The sequence below is a fragment of the Zootermopsis nevadensis genome, unplaced genomic scaffold (genome assembly GCF_977971745.1).
Source record: "Zootermopsis nevadensis isolate Lab colony 2312 unplaced genomic scaffold, Znev_1.0 Znev_ptg000030l, whole genome shotgun sequence".
Taxonomy (NCBI): Eukaryota; Metazoa; Arthropoda; class Insecta; order Blattodea; family Termopsidae; genus Zootermopsis; species Zootermopsis nevadensis.
In genome coordinates, this window is record NW_028259162.1 from 8,513,867 (window position 1) to 8,535,426 (window position 21,560).

Consider the following 21,560-nt stretch of genomic DNA (forward strand, 5'->3'; position numbering starts at 1 on the left):
TTGGTTATTTTCAATCATTTTTTCATTTTTCTAAAATTTTGAAAATTTTGAAAAAATTTCAAACTACTCTCCATCTTATCTCTGCCACACACGGCCTCCGCAGTGTCACGTCTCCAACGAGCCCGTTCTACCCTGATGTCACACACCGAGTCACGGAGGGATTGTGTGATGCAGCGACCGAGTTAAGCAGACCTGGTAACGCACGTACCGTGACAAGCCGATCACTGCCACACCAGCTCACTGCCGTGTCTAGTCTCTGACGAGCCCGTTGTTCTATACCGGACCATGTTCTGATGTGCACGGTCACTACCTGTCCGTCTCTTCCTGTGCCAGTCTCTGCCGGACACTGTCTGCCGTGTCCATCTCTGACGAGACCAGTTTATAACACTGTCTGTGATGTGCCCTGTCTATGCCTCTCCCAGTCTCAGCCTGCCTATCTCTTCCGCATCCTGTGTGTGCCGGAGACGGTGTCTCGCATATCGTGTGTGGTTGATCGACTATGAAAATTCGAAAAAAATTCAAAATTTTCAAAACTGTGAAAAACGTCGTAAATGTCATGAAATACGTAATAATCGAAAAAATTTCGAATTTTTTTTAAAAAAATTTAAAGTTGGAATTTTGACATGTTTTTGTTTTGTGCGCTTTTTGGTCATTTTCCATCATTTTTTCATTTCTCTAAAATTTTGAAAAAATTTCCAAACTACTCTCCATCTTATCTCTGCCACACACGACCTCCTCAGTGTCACGTCTCCAACGATCCCGTTCTACCCTGATGTCACACCGAGACACGGAGGGATCGTGTGATGCAGAGACCGAGTCAAGCAGACCTGGTGAAGCACGGACTTCGACAAGTCGATCTCTGCCACACCATGTCTCTGCCGTGTCACGTCTCTGACGAGTACGTTCTATACCGGACCATGTTCTGATGTGCACGGTCTCTGCCTCTCCGTCCCTTCCTGTGCCAGTCTCTGCCGGACACGATGTCTGCCTTGTCCATCTCTGACGAGACCAGTTTATAACAGACTGTCTATGATGTGCCCGGTCTATGCCTCTCCCAGTCTCTGCCTGCCTCAGTCTCTTCCGCATCCGGTGTGTGCTTGAGACGGTGTCTCGGGGATCGTGTGTGGTTGATCGACTATCAAAATTCAAAAAAAATTCAAAATGTCATGAAAAACGTATTAAACGAAAAATGTTCGAAATTTTTAAAAAAATGAAGTTGGAATTTTGAATATTTTGTTTTGTGCGCTTTTTGGACATTTTCCATCATTTATTCATTTTTTGAAAATTTTTAAAAATTTCCAAACTGCTCTCCATCTTATCTCTGCCACACACGGTCTCCGCAGTGTCACGTCTCCAACGAGCACGTTCTATTTGGGTGTCACACACCGACACACGGAGAGACCGTGTGATGCAGAGACAGAGTCAAACAGACCTGGTGACGCACTGACAGTGACATGCCGATCTCTGCCACGCCAGGTCTCTGTCGTTTCGCGTCTCTGACGAGCCCGTTCTATACCGGACCATGTCCTGGTGTGCACGGTCTCTGGCTTTCCGTCTCTTCCTGTGCCAGTCTCTACCGGACACGATGTCTGCCGTGTCCATCTCTGACGATGCCGGTTTATAAATAGACCATCATAATCGTATTAAATGTAAAATTTAAAATACGAGGTGCGATCGGAAAGTTTCAAGACTGTGTCAATAGAGGGCGAACCGGATGTAGTACGAGCTTCTGCCGCTAGGGAGTGCGGCCTACATTCATACTGAATCAGTGTGCCAGCCGGCATCATCGAATTAGCATTTGTTTCTTAGTTACGGTAGTTTTGGTAGTTTTGGTAGTGCATTACACCGACCCTCCTGCGATTTCGGAATGGCGTGTACATCAAATTTTGCCAAAGACTCGCCAAAACGGCTACGGAAACCTATGAAATGCTAAAGCAAGCATTTGGGGAGTCCGCAATGGGTCGTGCACAAACTTTTGTGTGGCATTCACGTTTTAAAAATGGCCGAACCTCTATCGATGATGACGAGCGTTCTGGACGACCATCTTCGAGCACAACGCCCGAAAATGTTACGAAGATTCGGCAGGCCATTCACGAAGATCGACGTCGTACCATCAACGACTTGTGCGACATTGTTGGGATAGGCTATGGAACCTGTCAGCTGATTCTAAAGGAAGAACTCCACATGCGACGCATCCTGTCTGAGGACCAGAAGCAGAATCGACTTCTCGTTTGTCAGGAGCTCAAAGATCTTGCAAGAACCGACCCCAACTTCCTTTCTAATCTCCGTGTGACTTCTTCCTCTTCCCAAAGATGAAAATTCAGCTAAAGGGAAGGATATTTGAGACGATAGAAGAGATTCAGGCAGAATCGCAGATGGTGCTTGACAGGCTGACAAAGAAAGATTTCCAGGGATGCTTCCAGGCTTGGCAGCGGCGCTGTGATCGTTGTGTTCACTCCCAGGGGAACTACTTCGAGGGTGATGGATGAATTTAATACCTGAGATAATTGTACGGGTTTTTATAGGCGCAGTCTGGAAACTTTCCGATCGCACCTCCTATATCTTAATGATTTTTTTAGTTCTTTTTCAAATTGTTTTGGTTTTGTGCGCTTTTTGAACATTTGTCCTAAATTTTTATTTTTTTTCGAAAATTTAGAAAAAATGTAAAAAAATTAGGTAGGCTAGGCTAGAGTATTTTAAGCTAGGTCAGGGATTACAAGGTATGTTAAAGTAGGGTATATTAGACTAAGCTATAATAGGTTAGACTATTTTCCGCTCCACTAGGTAATGCTATTGCAGACTTGGCTGAACAGAAGGTTATTATTGACTAACATAGGTTACTTTAGGGTAGTCTATTCTAAGGTGGATTAGATTAGTATGTTAGTTTATTGTGGGATGTTGTACAGTTGACTAGGCTAGGTTATTCTAATGCAGGCTAGTCTACCCTAGCCTATCCGACCTACCCTAGACTGTCTTATACTAGCCGAGCATACCCTAGACAAGTCTCGCCTAACCTAACCCTGATTGTCTTAGTCTAATCTATCCTACATCAGCTTTGCTTACCATTGCCTAACCTAACCTACATTGCATACCATTTCTTTTTCTAGTCGGACTTAGTCTTTAATAGATTAGCCTATCTTAGCCTAGCCCAGAATAACCCAACCTATCCCAACTTAACCCAGCCTAACCTAACCTAACCTAACCTTACCTAACTTAACCTAGCCAATCCCACCAGGTCAGCCCAGCCTTTTCTTGTTTGTTTTGTATTTCTTTAATAATTGCCTAAAAATGTCATAAATGTTTTCTATAGTATACATTGTTTGTTTTTTGGACAGTCTCTTCATATTTCCACAAGCTGGTCCAGATATCAAGTATCTTCTGGGTTTTATCAGAACACAGCTCAGTACGTCAGTCACTGTAGGTCTTGTTTTTGGGCCCAAAGTAAGTAAATATATTACACATGTATTAACATATATAAGCCGGCATAGCAGATCAACAATTTATCAGATCTGCATCAGTCAGATACTAGAGAAAACATGGGAGTACAGTCGGACCGTACATCAATTGTTTATAGATTTAAAAAAGTCTACGACTGTATTAAGAGAGAATTGTTATACGATATTCCCATTGAATTTGGTATACCAAAGATACTATTGAGTCTAATAAAAATATGCCTATATGAAACCTGTATAAAAATTCATATAGGTAAATATTTATCTGACTCATTTTCCATCAAGAACGGTCTGAAAGGAGATGCTTTGTCTCCATTGCTCTTTAACTTTGCGTTAGAATTCGCCATCAGGAAAGTCCAAGATAGGCAGGAGGGTAGGCAGTTGAATGGGACACTTCAGCTATTGACATATGCTGATGATGTTAATTTATTGGGCGACGATATAAATACAATAAAGAGAAACAGAAGTTTTACTTGAAGCTAGTAGAAAGGTGAGGCTAGAAGTAAATTCTGAAAAAACTTAAGTACATATTATTATCCCGTCAGCAGACAGGCGGACAAAATCATATTAGGGTGGCTAATAAATCCTTTGAAAGTGTGACAAAGCTCAAATTTTTGGGAACAACAATAACAAATCAAAATGATATTCATGAGGAAATTGGGAGGAGAGTAAATTCCAGAAATGGTTGCTACTTCTCAGTTCAAAATATTTTGTCTTCCCATCTGATTTCTAACCTAAATATTAAAATATACAAAACGATAATTTTGCCTGTTGTTTTGTATGGGTGCGAAACATGGTCTCTCACTCTGAGGGAAGAACATAGATTGCAGGTGTTTGAGAATAGGGTGTTGAGGAGGATATTTTGGTCTAGGGGAGAAGAGGATGGGTATGGTGAAAACTGCATAATGATTAGCTTAGAAATTTGTACCCCTCCCCCAATATTGTCAGGGTGATTAAGTCAAGAAGGATGAGATGGGTGGGCATATGGCGCTCATGGATGGGACAAGAGGTGTGCACCGGGTATTGGTCGGAAAATCTGAGGGAAGAGACCGCTGGGGAGACCTAGACGTAGATGGGAGGATAATGTCAATGGGATTTGTGGGAGATAGGAGTTGAAGGAGACTGTGTTTTGTTTGCCCAGGACAGTGTCTGGTGGAGGGCTTTGGTTAATTCAGTGATGAACCTTTTGGTTCTGTAAGCCGTCTAGTTAGTTAGAGCTGGCGTAGCTCAGTCAGTATAGTGACTGGCTATGAACTGGACTACCGGGTTTTGATCCCTGGCGGGGGCAGAGGATTTTTCCTCCAGGCTTTGTGTTCAGACCGGTTCTGGGGCCCACCCAGTCTCCTCTCCAATGGGTACTGGTGTCCTTTCCCGGGGGTAGAGCGCGGCCGGTGCGTGTTGCTGATCACTCACCCCGTCTAGCGCCGAGGTCAAGAATGAGTAAGAGCTATACCCTTCTCTCCCTCCAGGCACCTACATGGCGTATAGTGGGACAGTTTTATTTTACTTTTTTTATTTTAATATAATGTATTTACACCTTTTAACCTAGCAATAAACAATGGGTTATCAAATATAATACAACTTACCAAGTACATTTGTCACTAACCAGCATTTATTTAAATCTATGATACCAGAAGAAATTCAACCCTATGGGGCTACCCTCAGTGGCTCTATGTTTGGCTCAACCTTACATGTGAAAATGTATCGTCCTGTTATACATTAAATCACAATTAAATATTTAGTAAATGAAAGATAAAATGCAATATATGTACATGTTTTAGATTGCACCTATGTCCACCATTGTGCTGCCTCGTGTTTTAAAATATATGTTACAGTTTATTTACCTACACATGTGTTATTTCACTTGCGGCTGAGTTAAAACTTCTGCACTATCTTCCTGTAGTTTTGAAGTGTAGATATTCCACTTATTTTGTAGTTGTTGATATAGTACTGGTACCTTTGTGTCGCTTGCGTTCGACAAACGTTTCTGTCTGTTATGCAGTAGGCAGCTCTTCGCGTTTGTGGTAAATTCCCGTTTTTATTACACTAGTGGTTGTCCAACCAAAAAAACAGGGAAAAAGCAAAGGATGGATTCCTACGCAAGACATTGTCCTTTGCTAGGTTACACCATTGCTGTGTCTGAAATGAATTGCTGGAAATGATAAACAGAGCCTAAAAATTATAGGAGTGTGCATAGGTTAACGGAAATTTGTCGTAGTGAAGGGCTTTGACTTTTCAAACTAGGGGCTATTGCTACTGGTGAGAGGTAAACCCATGAAGCAAATTGTCCTTTATGAAAAGGATTTTGTTTGGATGACTATCTGGGATTTGAATCCAGAAGTGATTGATTGACTTTGGCTGATGGCCTCTATGATTTAGGGGAAACCCACTTCAGCTAAAGGCCTCCATAAATGGGAAAAGTGGGCCATGCCCCTTTTTAATTACTCTGGAATTTACCTTACAATTAAGGAAAATCATGGAAAACTTCAGTCAGGGTAGCTGAGTTACTAAAATTACTAAATTGTAAATAAATGCTAGTTAGTGATAAAAGTGGATGGGAAGTTGTTATGGTTACGTACTGCTACATGGTATAAAGGGTATGACAAATGGATTATTAAGTCTTATCAAAACTTATAGGGTCAGCCTGTAACTTGCAATTTTTGTTTCCAAGGCTCTTCTATGACAAGTAGGGGTGCTAAAAAAGGGTTATAATAACAATAACTATTGTTTACACAAAAACAATATTAAAAAGTTCTGGCATGGTGAGGAAATTTCAAATCTTATTTCAGTTAAATTAATTCTATAATTACAAAGTGCATTTTAATCTCTGTGAAAATAGGTAATCTGATCTTGGACTGAAATAAGTAAAACTATGATTGATTTTAGGGTAGGTATAGAGTATTGATTTGCAGAACAAAATGCAAGATTTATTTTAGATGAGTGGGTTTACTTCAGGTTGTGCGAGTGTTAAGAGGTCAAGGAGACCAGTGGGATAATAGAGCAAGAGCAAGGGGTGTCACAGCTTCCTTCTCTCTGAATGGAATTGGACTGATGCCTGAAGAAACTGCAGACTTATATCAGGAAAATGAGGAGCTCAAGGTACGCTTCTTTCCATACCATCTGCCATCTGTACTTGCTAAAAGAAACATGCATGGTTCTTATCCTGTGCAGAGTAGAGTTCATATTCATACTTTGGTTACCCAAGATGGTGGAGCACCTACTCGTCATGTTCGATGCATGCAAATGGCATCTGCCTTAGTGACAAACTCCTATTCTACTTTATATCTCACTTAAGAGGACAATGTAAAATACTGAAAGCAAGAACCCAATAAATAAAGAGTATTAAATAAAGTGAGAGAGGAAAGAGCACTTCCTTCCATCTCATTACTGGAGACATTCTTACCTTACTAAATTAAATAGTTAACAAGTCTGCACAGGTATTATACAATTAGAAGTAAATTACAATGTACATTTTACTGTAAGCAGTACTATATTATTTATATACAATACGAGGTCTGACACATAAACAAATAGATTTAGTATAAGACATATATTGTAACCTGTGTTAATGAATGTGGTCACCTACAAATAACTTGCCTTCTGAATTTACACACATTCTAACATCTTTATCACGCTTAGAAACATTACTGGAAATCATTTTTGAGAACTGCTTTAACTATTACTGCCACATGAACATGTTTGTGTGATTCAGAATGATAAAATGAGATTCTTTCATAGGGATTTTTAGTTTTGGGAAAGTGAAAAGTCACAAAAGACAAAATCAGTTGCACAAGTATGGTAACTATTCCAGTAGATGTTCTTTTCTTCAGGACAAAAATTACTTTGCCAAGAATGCAGTGTTGGATAGTGCAATATGATGATGTAAATTTCACTATTCCAGCCAAAGATTTTGCCCTTCCTTTCTTGCAAAAGTATTGCCATAAATGTTCCAAACTTTAAATGAAGTATGTTTTATTGACATTTTTTGAGGAACAACATGTAGCCATGTAATTCAGCATGCACAGACTCGCCACTGTTCCAGTTTATATACAGAAACATCAGTCTGGATATTAATTGTCAGACCTCATAATGTAATGTACTTACTTTACTTTAAATCTTTATGCAGTGGAAGTCAGAATCATACTTTTATTCTGTTGAAGTTAAATGTGTGTAGGAAACAAACGTACTGATATACAGAACACTTAAAAGAATATCATTAACACAAACAATTTTAGTACTCACATTATCCTCATAAAGATTAAATTTCAAAGAAGGGAGAAAGGATAAATGTTATGTCACCGACTTAAATTCAAATATTGGTGAATTATGATTAACATCTGTGATTTATGAATAAAGAGCAGAAATTTAATTTGCAAAGCTCATGTGTTCTATTTAAGCACTTAACAGCTGCAAATTGTGGAACAACTTGTAACCAGGAGACTAACATTGATATTTTCACCACTACAAGAACCTCAAATATCACATAACTTTTAAAATATCAAGGCAACATTGCTAATATTAGTTTCATATTTATAACATTTCTTATTTTACAACAATGTACAGTAAAATTCTGTGAACTTCTCAATAACAAACATGCCCCCACAATAAAATAAAGTGTGACTGAGACAAGAAACGCATATGTATTTATTGACTGTGTAACCTCAATTTGAGGAATCAGAATTCTCTGCATTCCACAACATGAAGTATTTTTCTGAATATGAGTTCTCCACTCTGTGCAGTATCTGTAGGAAATAAATATTTGTCACAGTCCCAGAAGCAGTCTGACCAGGAAATAATCCTATTTATTTCTGTAATAGAAGTTGCAGTGTTTAATGCTATGTTCAAGGCAAAAATATAGAGAAACAAATTGTAAGATCTTTCAGATCACTTTCATTGTTACTAATGTTACAGTAATGCTTAATTGTTTATATCACTTCAGGGTGTTGAGCATTGTATTTCAGTATCTAAATGATATAAGTTAACAATTTTCCCACATTTGTAATACAATAAGCCATCTTGTTACAAGAACAGTATATGCATGTACATAGGTTTTCAGTTATTGTAGTATGATGTCTTCCTGGGCAATCAGCTGTGTGACAATGGAGTTAATAACTGTACGCTCACATCGCTTCAGATCTTATATAGTTAAAAGTAGGATCATGGCTGTGTTAACACATTATGCAAACAGCGAACAGGACAATAGTTAAGATTTAATTCCATCATCACACAAATCTGCAATCAAACAAGAAAATACCATTTTTGCTGAAGAAGAGAATTCTTTAAACAATATAAGTTTAGTGTCCATCTGTTTTTGAGCCAACATTACTCTGCAAGAGGATTTTAAAAGCTATCAGAAAAGGTGAAGCAGATTTTCATATACATTGGCACCTTGTTTAACACACAACTATGGAGGTAAACAAGGACAAGACTTTTTTAAACCCTGTAAGAATTAAATTATTATAAATTGAATAAAATGTAAGAAATTTTATATTTGTGTAATATTTTGAACACAATACAATGCTGTAGTCTGAAGACTGCATTTTCTTATATTACTAGGTATAAATAAAATATAATATAATCCAGTGTAACTGTGATTGCATATACTGTACTGAGTGTTACTCATATTCAGTAAATATGTATTTTCAGATAAAACTGTTTATAGCTGAATCTAGTAAAAGTTCTGCTTCTGCTTAAATTTCTTAATGAATACCTACTGCCAGTTCATTAAAATATTGCACTGAATTGAATATTTTTCATTTAACACAAAAGATTCACATAAGTAATAAGTATATCATGTTTTAAAATGGTTAGAATTTAAGTACTGTAGCACACAGCGATTTATTATCCTGAGGGATTAGTTTTATGAGGACAGGAAAACTGCTTTCCTTTGAGATCGAACACATCTTTGGCCTAAAACTTCTTCATGAAAAGGAAGTAATTTAGCATCACTTTCACTATTAATATAAAATGCTATTCATTTTCTTGTACTGATATTGTATGTACATAGACAGGGTTTCAAATATGCTGTTCAAATATTGCTTAATTTTCCCATGTATTATTTAGGCCCATATTATTGTTTTATGGATTATCAATGATGAGTTTGTTGGCCTTCTTTTTGTGCAAATGCATGCTGCGTTTATTTTCAGTACAATTATGATGTTTGGTAATCTTGCAGTTCATTCACAAGCCAGATAGAGTTGGTGCTGCATTTGTTGATATAACATTTCTTTACACCCTCTAATCTGACAAATTATATATATGTGCTTCTTTTTTAGTTCTTATTGCATGTTCAAGGTGGACATCATCTTTTGTGTTCATCATGCTCATCTGTTAATTGCCTCATTCAAATTCAAATCTCTGATTTCCATTAAATTTAACATGAGAAACCTCTGTCAAAACTTCACAGCATTTAGCTGTTTTGTCTTGACATGATGTAGAAATCAAACACTATGGATGAATGGTTGGCACTTCTGCTTCATATTTAGGAACTCCAAAATTCAAATGTTGGCCCAAAGATCAGCTATCCTCACTTAAGTTTTTGTGGTTTTCCTCCAGTCCCTCAAGCAAATCCTGTGATAGTACCTAAAATTAGTCCATGACCATTTCCTTCCACATCCTTTCCAGTTTGTTGTTTATTAATCACCCTATCATTTGAAGCTATGTATTCTGAGATAGTATCAGATTTTCCTGATTACAAATGATCACTTTTCGATGAAGAGTGTTTTCTTTACCTGCTTTCAAAAGTCAACTAACAAGTGTGGAAATTACTTAGGAAAGAGGTATATGAATGATAATTTTCAGGGCTGGTTTTCTGGCAAAACACAATGGTATGCCATAAAACTTAAATACAAAAAAAAGATCTCTTGCTAAATGTGATAGTAGTTTTCACACATAAAATTCAACATTGCCTTATCAATAAAAAAAAACTCTCCCACTACATATCAAGTAGGAGCTTGGAGCATGAGGTGGTACAACTATAACTCCTACTCATTCTTAACCTCGGCATTAGATGGGGGTGAGGGGATATCATCATGCCCTGGCCAAGCTTTGCCTCCAGGAAAGGACCCTGGTACCCACTGGATAGGAGGCTGGGTGGGCCCCAGAGCTGGTCTGGATGCAAAGGCTAGAGGACAAATCCTCTGCCCCTGTCGGGCATCATATCTCGGTCATCCAGTCCATAGTCAGTCAATAAACTGACTGAGCTACACCCTATCAATATTTTAAAGATTTATGTTTTGTGTTAAAAGAAAAACATTTGCCCCCTCTACTTCTTTGGAACATCTGAGTATCAGCGCCTTCCTGTCTAGCAGCCTAGTGTGTGCCTTAACTGATCTATTGCTTATATTTTGGTGAAATTGGCCTCTCTTGTCCTACAGAATAAGCTACCATTGCTTAGCACTGACAGACTGTTAAATGATAAGTCATTCTTCTGCTTTTCCCTGCTGTGTTATGGCTGTGTAATTTTGCATGGCATTCTGTGTATAACAGTGTCTATCTGAATGTTTTAGTTCCACTTTTTCTGTTTGTTGAGATGAAGTCAAAAATTAAAAATGTTTTAACTTTTAACATTGTTTTGATTCTATTAATACCTGACCTTATTCTGACTGTAGTCAATAAAACATCTTGAATAAGACAATACTAGAAGTGAAACGCTATTCTCAAGAAGGAAGTCACTCAGGATAAGGAAATAAATCTCTTGTAGGTTTCCTTTTCTCTTATGATTTGCATGTTTCTAGCATGAATATGTCTCTCTCTTACTTGTATATTTGTGTTTTTGACTTCAAAATATGTGTGTGTCGAACTACTAAAATTTACATAACTGAAACACAAGAATATCCCCAGTTGATCCCTTCCATTCCATAAGATTCTAAATTTTTCAATTTTGTGTTTTATATTAATCTGGTAAATTACATAAGTAAAACTGAAATATTTATTTGGATCTTTTTACAGTTCTGTTGTGCTGTACTTACAGCTACATTTAATAGATTGTTATGAAAATATATACCGCAGAATTACTTCCAAAGCAGACTCAGTCATAGGATAACTTATTCATCGATTTTTCCAACACAGTATAGGAATTCCATTATGCTCTTCTTGTCTGAGGACATCCTTGTTGTTACTTAGTTCTTGTTATTGACTTTAGTCTTGGTTTATTTGTCTGGTCTGTCATTGTGATCAATGTTTACAGTCTCGAAATTTGAACTGATTCAATTCTGCTACAACCAGCATTAACTGGCTTCTTTGAAAAATATCAGACTAATTCTGGAAAGTGTAAAATAACACATTACAAACACATTTCTAAAATGTTAGCACACAGAAAAACAGAGCATGGCATAAAATAATGAATGTGTGGCTTTATCGGGTACCAAGACCAAAGTTTAATAATTCAACAAGTTAGATAAATCTAATGAAATGTTAATGAAACAATGGTTGGAGCATACAATTCATTTGTCACAGGAGGAAATTCAGAAGTTAGCAGCACAGATTGAGTTCATGAAGATAGTTCATATGGAGATAAACAACAGGCACTTGAAGCCAAAGCCTGGTGGTTATTTCAGTACTGCCAACACAGCAGTAACTCTTCAAAGTCCTGTAGGGAAAACAACGTCCAGTTTCCTTATAGGGAAGAATACACCTGGAGCAGAAGAAAGCTGCATAATTTCGCCAGTAGAAGGGGTCAGCGAGCGAGTCTGACTAGTGGTCAATAGTGAAGAGGTGTGGTTGTGACAGGGGACTGGCATGTCTTCAGCGCTATCTTTATTGTTGTCATCCCATGACATGTTAAAGCCCACCCTGCTGTTTGTGGATCTGTCATTGTTCCCACACACAACTTTGCTGCTGTCAGTCCTGAATGTTAATACTTGGGTATAAATAACTTCCGAACATTTGTATTTTGAAAATTTCTACAGATGATATTTGTTTGGAAAGAGTAAATGTTTTGGCTTATAAAGTAATACTGTAGCTCTCCTAAACCAGTAAACTGGCTGAATGTGTATCCATGTGCCTGGAGTAATTTCAAATGCTTCTGTAAAAAGTTCTGATATAAGTGTCAATAATCAGGGCTGCTGTAATCCCATCTCCTTAGCAAGAGATCATGCTACACTCAGTCCAATAGGTGTGACCTAGTGCATGCATTGTCAAAATTGTGCAGTTGCCTGTATGAATAGAAAATGTTTATTGTGTGTAATTTTAAGACAGGGTTGCTTTTCACTTAAGCACAAATATTACCAAAATAGAATAAGAAAGCAGACATTATGCATCTAAAAAACAAAGGATACATAATAATGTAGTGTTTAAACACATCATAGTACTAATGTCGAATTCAAACTTTTATGTAGTAACTTCATTGATTACAGGGTCACATGTTCACATAATCAGAGTCACATTTCTTTGAATTATCATTCTTGCCATGTATTAGTTATTCTCTTCAAGCAATAGAGGTATACCGACTAACAGTTTTCTTAAATATATTGAAAGGAAGAATAAGTTTGCACTTCTATCTTACAGTCTCAACTGTCAGAGAATTATTGGAAATTTATTTCAAATCGTCACTTCAAGTAATGCCCTTTGTTGTCTTCTTAGATGCAACACAATGTGCCCTCTGTCTGGCTAGTGTAATGAACTAATAAATAGATGTAACCTTTCATTAATTAAACTTGAAATATAAATTAAGCCTACTTTTTTAGTACTGAACATAATTTATTGAAAAATATTGTAAGTAGTTAATTTTAATATTTGTATTGTGTTTCATTTATTAAGAACATTTTACTCTGTTTCAATGCAGCCCTGGCTATTGAATACAATCAGTCAAGTTCAAACTAACAGTTACAGTTAGCACAAAGTGTAATGATGGATAGGACGAAAGAAATACAGTAGGCATAAATTCCATGCTCACTCATGGTAAGTGCAGGGGCTGACTGAATAATGCAACCACAACTCTTCACTATTGCTGAACGCAGAAATCTAGAAACCATAAGTTCTTGGTAATTATATTATATGATATATGGGTTTTCTAGTCAGTCATGACAAACTTAATGTTGTGTTGAATTTTATTTTTCTTGCCAGTATTTTCTTTATGAGCACAATTTCAGATTGGTGAAATCATTGTTGTTGTGACAGTTCTTGCTTGAATTATTGAACTGGTATTAAGTATGGAAAAGTTGCTGCCATTATTGCTTATATTAAATATGTTGATATTATAATAGGAAATAAGTTTGGAAGTGTCCAAGTGATTTTTAGGGTAGATTTGGGACCAAAGAAATTGGTTTTATGCCATACATTAGTTTGATATCTATTGTATATAAGACTGTCTTGCATATGCTATTATATCAGCTGCACTACAATTTTATTGACTTCAGTTAATATGATAATTCATTAACACCTCTGATGCTAATATGTAAATCAGAGGCAGTGTTTGCATTTTATTGTAAAATAAAACATTTTATTGTTATGCTTGAGCATTTTCTTTTCTACTTGTAGTTCATTAGTGTTTAATAAAGATTTCAATTTCACGAGTAATAAATACTCAAAAATCTATATGTGAGACAGACTTATAACTTCCTATGGTTTTTGTATTGCATATGAGGAACTTAGTCACTGAAAACTGCTATGCTCTCAGTTGTTATCCATCTTAAAACTAAAATTTGCCATTATATGTGGAACGTCAAGTGAATAGGATGCTGGACAAGACAGGGAATTACTTGTTGTATCTGACATTCCTACTTTATGCTGGAGAATGGAAAAAGAATGCCAGGGAAGCCTTTAGTTTCTAGAGATCATAAATAAGTTTCTACTGAAAGGTAAAGAGACGGTGCTTAAGTCTCTAATAAAGAAATTTTTCATATATTTGTTTCATTACTTATCAATATATGAAATATCTGTAACTTGTGTTTAGTTGTAATTACAGTAATTATGTGTATTACCTTTTATATGGGGAAGATGGAACATTTTTTTGCTGAAATGAAATTATGAACTACTTGTTTAAGATAAACATCAATAATTAAAGAAAACTAATGTGTCAATAATATGGATATAATGTCCAATATATTAATATTGTAGTTATAAATGGTTTCCTTCCTGTGATTACAAAACTGAGGTGGGTATATGCTTTTTGCATATATAGAATTTCAGTAGAATAACTGCTTTCATGGAAGGTCAACAAGCACCAAGTATATTTTAAATAAACAAACTGCATTTATATGCATAGAATTATGATATTTCTTGCAGCTAAGATAAAATGGTCTCACCTCAGTTGTGGAACTCCTGGACCTATAGCTGTTGAACTAGTCAGAAGTAATAATTCAATGTAAGAAGAAATCATTTCTTCATATCTGTCATGTTTTAATCAATCTTTATGAAGTTGGAGGCTACTGCTGTATTGTTATCCTGATTGTAAAGCCCACATACTACAGAATGGCCAGGACATCAAAAGCTTTTGGGGAGGGTGGCTACAAGGAAGGCAGTTATCATTGTCCCTCTCCCCTTCATCTGCTGCATTATGGAGTTGCTCTCTCAGATTTAGAACACTTCCAAAACCTTTGTTAAAAGAAAGAGATTTTGTAGTGTTACTTTGGTATGTAGTAAATAATGAACTATCAATTGTGCTGACCGTTATGCAGCATCTGGGCTTCAATTTTCTGTTTTTGTGTGCATAGTTTAACTACCATTGTGATTACTGTCAATGTCATGTCAATAAGAGAACAAAATGATGCTGTACTTAATATAGTATAGTGGCCTTACACTTCAGAGCTTCTTATTTCATTTTTCATCAAGATGATTGCAAGAAATTACTTACTTTTCTAGTTGTACAGTAATGTTTCATGGAACTAAAGCATAAATAAAACTTTAAAAAAGACATTTTCAAACCAAATAAGTGATAAATAAGTTTAAATTGTTTATATATGTATATTTTAATTCAAGTATTATTAATTATTGTTTTCAATTCTTCCTCTATTGTTCAAAATTCCACAGTCCTTTCTTTGCAGCTACATGTTGTAGTTAATTATATTACTAACATATTTATACTGCAGTTCTACAATATAATTATCATTAATAATTATTATAATCTGTACAACTTCGTTTATTATTAATACATTGAGAAATCTGTTAATTTCCAAAATACTGGAAACAGTAGCAGATCCTTTTCAGTTGCTTTTCCTCACTATGAAATTTTCTCTGTCATGTATATGTTTATTTGTTAGGTACCCAGCTCCATACATTGTTATGTACATGTGTAAGGTGTTGAGAAATAACCCCAGCTTCTAGTATGTCACAGTGTGTGCTACTAGCAAGCAATCTTAATGAGATTAAGATTTACTGTCATTCCAAGTGCATCACCGGTGTGAATGTTTCTTCCTTTTTCTCATCCCTTGTAACTATAAGCAATGTAAAATGAACAGTTGTACCATATTAATGTTTTCATGTCAAGTTAGTACTGTTATTGTCTTGTTAAACAAAGTAATCTGAGTTGCACAATTTATTTTGGAAGAAGTTCAGACACATTTTATTGTATGAAAGAATTATGCAGTAGGCTTGTTAACTGATTGAAATGACAGTCTCAGGGACAGAGTTTTTTTTTAGAAGGTCCTACTGTTCTATGTAGACAGATAATGATTGTATGTATGCAAGATGCAGCAGCAATTCTCACCCACTTCAAATATATATGTAGCATAATTTACTTTTCCCACATATATTTGATGAATTGTTAGAAAGATGATTTCTATGCTTAAATTTTCACATTGATTCATAGTTAGATTATTATATGTGGCATTACAGAATGTGAACTGTATTTGTTTTCTGTTTCCTCCCCAATTAATAATATAAAGTTTGTATTTATTACATGAGAGTAGTGTCTTCTATTGATTCATTAACTACCACTTAGTGTTACTTATTTTAGCTTTATTCCTTACACTGTCTTTCACTGCCTTCAGTCACTGTTGTGTATTGAGGTGATGAACAGAGAATATATTCATGCATACTTTGCCTTCCATACTTTTGGAATAATGAATTGTTTAAATGGTGTTAATGCTCTTTCCTAAAAATATCCTGTGCTAAATACTTGTTTGGTATGTCAGATAGTTTGACTTCATTTAATTTATTTGTAATACATATTTACAAAGTAAATTCCTTTCATTTACCTATACACTTTTAATATTAGATAATTTATAATAAAACTTAGAACAAAATTAACTGTTTTTTAAGTATCAGACAAGAAAATTAAGTGTTTTATAAACATCTAGGTTTAAGTCTGGCTGTTAGTTTTCAGTATGTTTACTTAAGGAGTTGTCCTATAGTTAACATATGTTTTATTTATGCTGTTCCACAAAATTAAAATATTAATTTCCTCTTTTACACAACTGTCTCAAATTGCAAAAGAGACAAGAAGATAATTGGTAAGAATTGCTGATATAACAATATAAAGTTAAACAAACTTATTTAGTAATAAAATTTGATGAACCTGCAATACTTGTTCAGTGATTCTGTCATTCAACCATGCAGTGGCATCTGAACATAATATATTAGTTAATGATTTACCACAGTAAGAGTTTCAATAGCACTTATGTGATATTTTGGTATAGATGAAGTTTTAAGAGGTCCATGTGGTAATTTTATATTTACTTCTTATTATGAAATGTTTTATAATATGTTCACTCTGTATATGTCATAACCACAGGACCCTATTCTGTTAACTTGTCAGTTATGTGTGTTATGGTGATCTGGCTTCTTGAAGACCTATCAGTCAATTGTCAGAATTCTGATTTCTCCATTTCCTGTTAGTTATATTTATAATTGAAGTATTCTCTCTGTTTTGCATATTAAGGAATGTCATTTATTCCTATATATAGAAGACAATCATGACTCCTTTCTAGGCAACAGTGTTTTATAGCTATCACTTAGTATAATATAGATGATATAATTACTATATTGGAGAACTGTAGAACTTTAAAATTATTACTCATTTTGCTCTGTTGTTTAGTGAATTAAAAAAACCTTGATTCTGATTTGGTAATTTATAATTTGAAAGATGTTTTATTCTATGGCTGCAAAATGCAATAAGGACTGAAATATGTTATATTAGAAGTTGATTGTCCAATATTGTCATACAATTCCCCTAGATTTTATGCATCTTCATAGATAAATTAAATACTTAAATACACAGCAGGATTATTTTTATACAAGTATTGTTAAAGAAACTGGATTCTTTTATTATGTGCGTTATCAGTTCAGTGTTCTTTAATCCTTACTAGCCCCTACAAAATAAACAAATAAACACACACATTAAAATAAAAGTAAACAAAGAGGAAAAGAAAGGAAAGAGACAACATACAGTACATTTTTAACATTCCATACAATGAAAACTGTTAGGGAACCACTTATTTTCATTCACATTCACTTCATCCCTATAAATTCATTATACAATTATCTTATTAGACAGTATTCCCCCAAAGCAAAATCTCAGGTTATGTGTTTTCTGTTGTTAAGATCCCAAATATTTGAATTAGTTAAAATAGTCTACTAGTATTCAACCTGTCAGTAAGCTATTTTGCATTGGACTCTGGTTTTGTATATGACTTCACCAAGGTGTAATTCTCAGTGATATTCAATCAGAAAGTGCCAAAAAAATATGAAAGTAACTAGTCAAATGATTTATATTTGGTTCTGCAAATTAAAATTACTATCAGAATTAGAATCCTCTGTATCCATTTGTTTCATCCGCAGAACAGATGGTATATATGTTCTGAACATGTTTTAGACCACAGGCAGCAAAATGCACTAATATTAATAAATATATAGGCCTATGTATATATGTAAATATAATATACCATTTAAAATTAATGTTAATTAAAAGAGACAGATTTTTATAGGCATAGCTCATGCTTCTTTAGCAGTAATTCAGAAATTAAAATTTCTTTTGGTATTGAAGCTGTAAATTGAATTTTACAGTATTATAGAAAATAAAGTTTCCCAACACTGTAATTAAATATTGCAAGATACAGAAACTTTTTATTTCCAAATAAAAACGTGCAAATTGATCAATTTAATGGAATGTATTTCTGATTTCTGCTAACCAGTAATAATAGTATCTTTAAGTACAGTCTTCATCATTAAAATATATAAGGAGAATACACTGTATTCTCTTTCTTTCACATGAATTCTATAATCACATATTATAATAAAAATGTATGGGAGTTACATGAAGGAAGTAGCACTGAGAAGTATGGGAAAACCCAACAACTAATGCTGAGCCCCATTTTGAAACTTAAAGATATGAGTTTCAGTTGCTTTTCCCACTTCTACAGTACTCCATGACATGAGTTTTAGTTTATTGCAAGAATTACAAGGTGTTACATTTAAAATTCAACCCAAACTACTATTTATGAACCCCTTCACACACAAAATGATAAAAGCAGTGACAATATTGAATTCTTAGAGCTGTACACTGTTGTGGCCGATGTGCTGCTTGAAATTGGTATGGCCACAATCACTTCCTGTGTCCTGAAATGTTGTTACCAGTTGGTATATCATCTTGTGAGGTTACACACAACTAAATACTTCACAAACAGCAGCAAATGATTTAAGAATGAACCCACACTCTGCTTGTGAATACACCATGTTTGTACCTGCATGGCATGAGCAGAAGCGTGGCAATGAATGTGACCTTGATTCAAGTGGGTTTATTATATGGGGGTGGATTTCACTCTGGTTTCAATTTTTGTATCATATTACATGATTGTGGTTGGGTTGCAGTTTAAATGGAAAAACCTGTATAGATGATGCCATTTCTGGAGGATTCAGGAGAGGGATAAATAGGTAATTTTAAATAACTTATAATATAATTGTATCAGAATAGCAGTATGATATTCTCAATATAACCTCATGATAACTTAAAATAGCATTCATAATTAAATGGATCTCTGACTCAATTCATTGTGTGAAAGCTGTTATGACATCCTCTAGAGTTAGTTTCTGATGATGTTTCTGTGAAATACAGTTTCTCTCTTATTTTGTTCTCTTTGAGTAAAACTCCTGGCCCATAATATTTTCATACAGCATTACAATATTGTAACTGCATGGCTAATTGATCTTTGTATGCTGAGATATTACATATTCTTTCTATAAAGTAAAGTAAAGTTTGTCCCACTACGTGCCATACAGGCGCTTGGGGTGAGCGGAGGTATAGCTCCTCTCTTTCTTGACCTCAGCACTAGATTGGGGTGAGTGGTCAGCATCACGCCTGGCCGGCTTTACCCCCAGGAAAGGACCCCGGTACCCATTGTAGAGGAGGCTGAGTGGGCCCCAGAGCCGGTCTGGACGCAGAGGCTAGAGGAAAAATTCTCTGTCCCCGTCAGGGATCGAACCCTGTTCGTCCAGCCCGTAGCTAGTCACTATACTGACTGAGCTATCCCGGCTGAGATATTACACATTCTTTCTATCCTTTCATTTAAATGAAACCACATTTATGCAAGTTCCTCTTCTTTTAACCGATACTTTGTGTGTTGTACTGCAATTTACATTGGTTAGCTATAATGCTAAGAAGTATACAAATTAGTGTTATGTCTTTTACAAAGCATGTACTATACAGTAACATCAGTTGTATTTAGGCTACAACAGGTAGCTGTTGTTTGCAAATTTAACATAATGTAAATTAGGTGATATTGACTCTTTCTTCACTTGCTTCATTAAAATGGTCAACATATATTTTGCTGCTTGTGGATTTTTGTGATAAATTCTATTCTAAAAATCTTTTAATCTGGTCAGATAGGTTTTATGTAATACTATAACACATTTGGTAAGGTCATATTGTAAAAGTGTATTTATGAAAACATTTGTTTTTCATTACAAGAGAAGAAAGGAAAAGTATCAGTCAAATTATCTTTCACTCAGAACTGTTACATCACTATGGCAATCAAGTCTTCAGTACCCATTGCATGACATTTCCTCAGACCTCTCTACTTTATTGTGACACTTCATCCCTTCGTCATGAAAAGGTGGTCCTAATGTACAAAAGTGTGATTAATATTAATTTTAAATATTTCTTTATTTCAGTGTCAACAATGAACTTGTAAATATAAAAATAATAATCAATACAGTTGCAAGTGTAATTCAGGATATGTTGAATACATCAAAAATGGAGATTCAAAATTCTGAGCCACTGCATGTGTTGAATGACCATTGTGTACGTAAGGTCCTGAACCTCGCAAGCTGCATACATAAAATATTTTGTTTATTCCCTTATTGCTGTAAAATGTCCCTATTGTCAGCAAAAGAAAAAATGGTCTCTGTGTACCTAGATGAATTATAAAGGTAGAGAAAAAACCATTATAGCAGAATAATCCAAGTTTCTAGATTATTTAAAAAGCACTGATTGGCAAGTTACATTTATCTATAAGTTGGCAAAATGCACTATTGCATCATGAATGAAACATCAAGTATGAGAAGTATGAAGCCATCAGCTGCACTGAACAAATTGGTGAGAATGCTGAATATGTATGAAATCTTCCAAGAAACAAATTGAAAGAAATTATTGTTAATCCTAGAATTTTATGAATTATGTTTTGTTTGGAAACATGAAATGGGAAGTGAATCTGTGGTGGTGTTTGCAGACAATAACAGAACGTTCAACAATTACACTATTGCTAGAATGTTACCATCAGGTGAATGTCTTCTGCCAAGCAGTCTTGAAAATAAAATATTAAGTAGTTGCAGATATATATTTGAAACCATTTTGTTATTTAACCATTATTGTATGAGTAGAGAAACTGTACTGTGGGGATTACCAACCAGAATTCAACTCTGGGATATATGATTTAGTAGAATGTTAGAATGATGCAAGGACAGCTGGATTGTATATTGCATGCCGTGGCACATGGCCAACGAGAGAAAAAGCATCATTATTTGGATAGTTGAGAAAATGTATATATATTTGTTTACTCATGAGGTATTTGAATATGTATATTAGATATTATATGTTTATCATGAAGGTATAATAAAAAAAGGAATAATAAATGCAGATACATTTACTCCTAAGATTGGTTATCAAGGTTATGTTCACATTGGTTATAGATTTTTTGGGAAAACACATCCTTTCTTCCCAAATACAAGGCCCAT

General features: G+C 35.2%; 2 protein-coding genes across 13 annotated transcripts in view; one reads left to right on the plus strand and one right to left on the minus strand.

Moving 5' to 3' along the window:
* Positions 1–21,479, plus strand: part of LOC110839044 (putative G protein-coupled receptor CG31760) — a 183,897-nt gene extending 162,418 nt beyond the window's left edge. Inside the window, exons 13-15 of one of the 3 annotated variants that reach the window (XM_087358794.1) lie at positions 3,336–3,441; positions 6,408–6,551; positions 11,910–21,479. In XM_087358794.1, coding sequence (XP_087214920.1) covers positions 3,336–3,441; positions 6,408–6,551; positions 11,910–12,146 — 487 coding nt within the window. In that variant the 3' untranslated portion in view covers positions 12,147–21,479. Of the gene's footprint in view, positions 1–3,335; positions 3,442–6,407; positions 6,552–11,402; positions 11,722–11,909 lie in introns of those variants that run through there. The other 2 variants (XM_087358796.1, XM_087358795.1) reach the window with 2 other exon arrangements.
* Positions 1–21,560, minus strand: part of LOC147872128 (uncharacterized) — a 25,689-nt gene continuing 4,129 nt past the window's right edge. For 4 of the 10 annotated variants that reach the window (XM_087358801.1, XM_087358799.1, XM_087358798.1 and 1 more), the window contains one exon: positions 1–1,135. In XM_087358801.1, the coding sequence (XP_087214927.1) occupies positions 676–1,135 (460 nt within the window). In that variant the 3' untranslated portion in view covers positions 1–675. Of the gene's footprint in view, positions 1,136–7,584; positions 8,685–11,904; positions 12,043–17,666; positions 18,948–21,560 lie in introns of those variants that run through there. The other 6 variants (XR_015537869.1, XR_015537870.1, XM_087358804.1 and 3 more) reach the window with 4 other exon arrangements.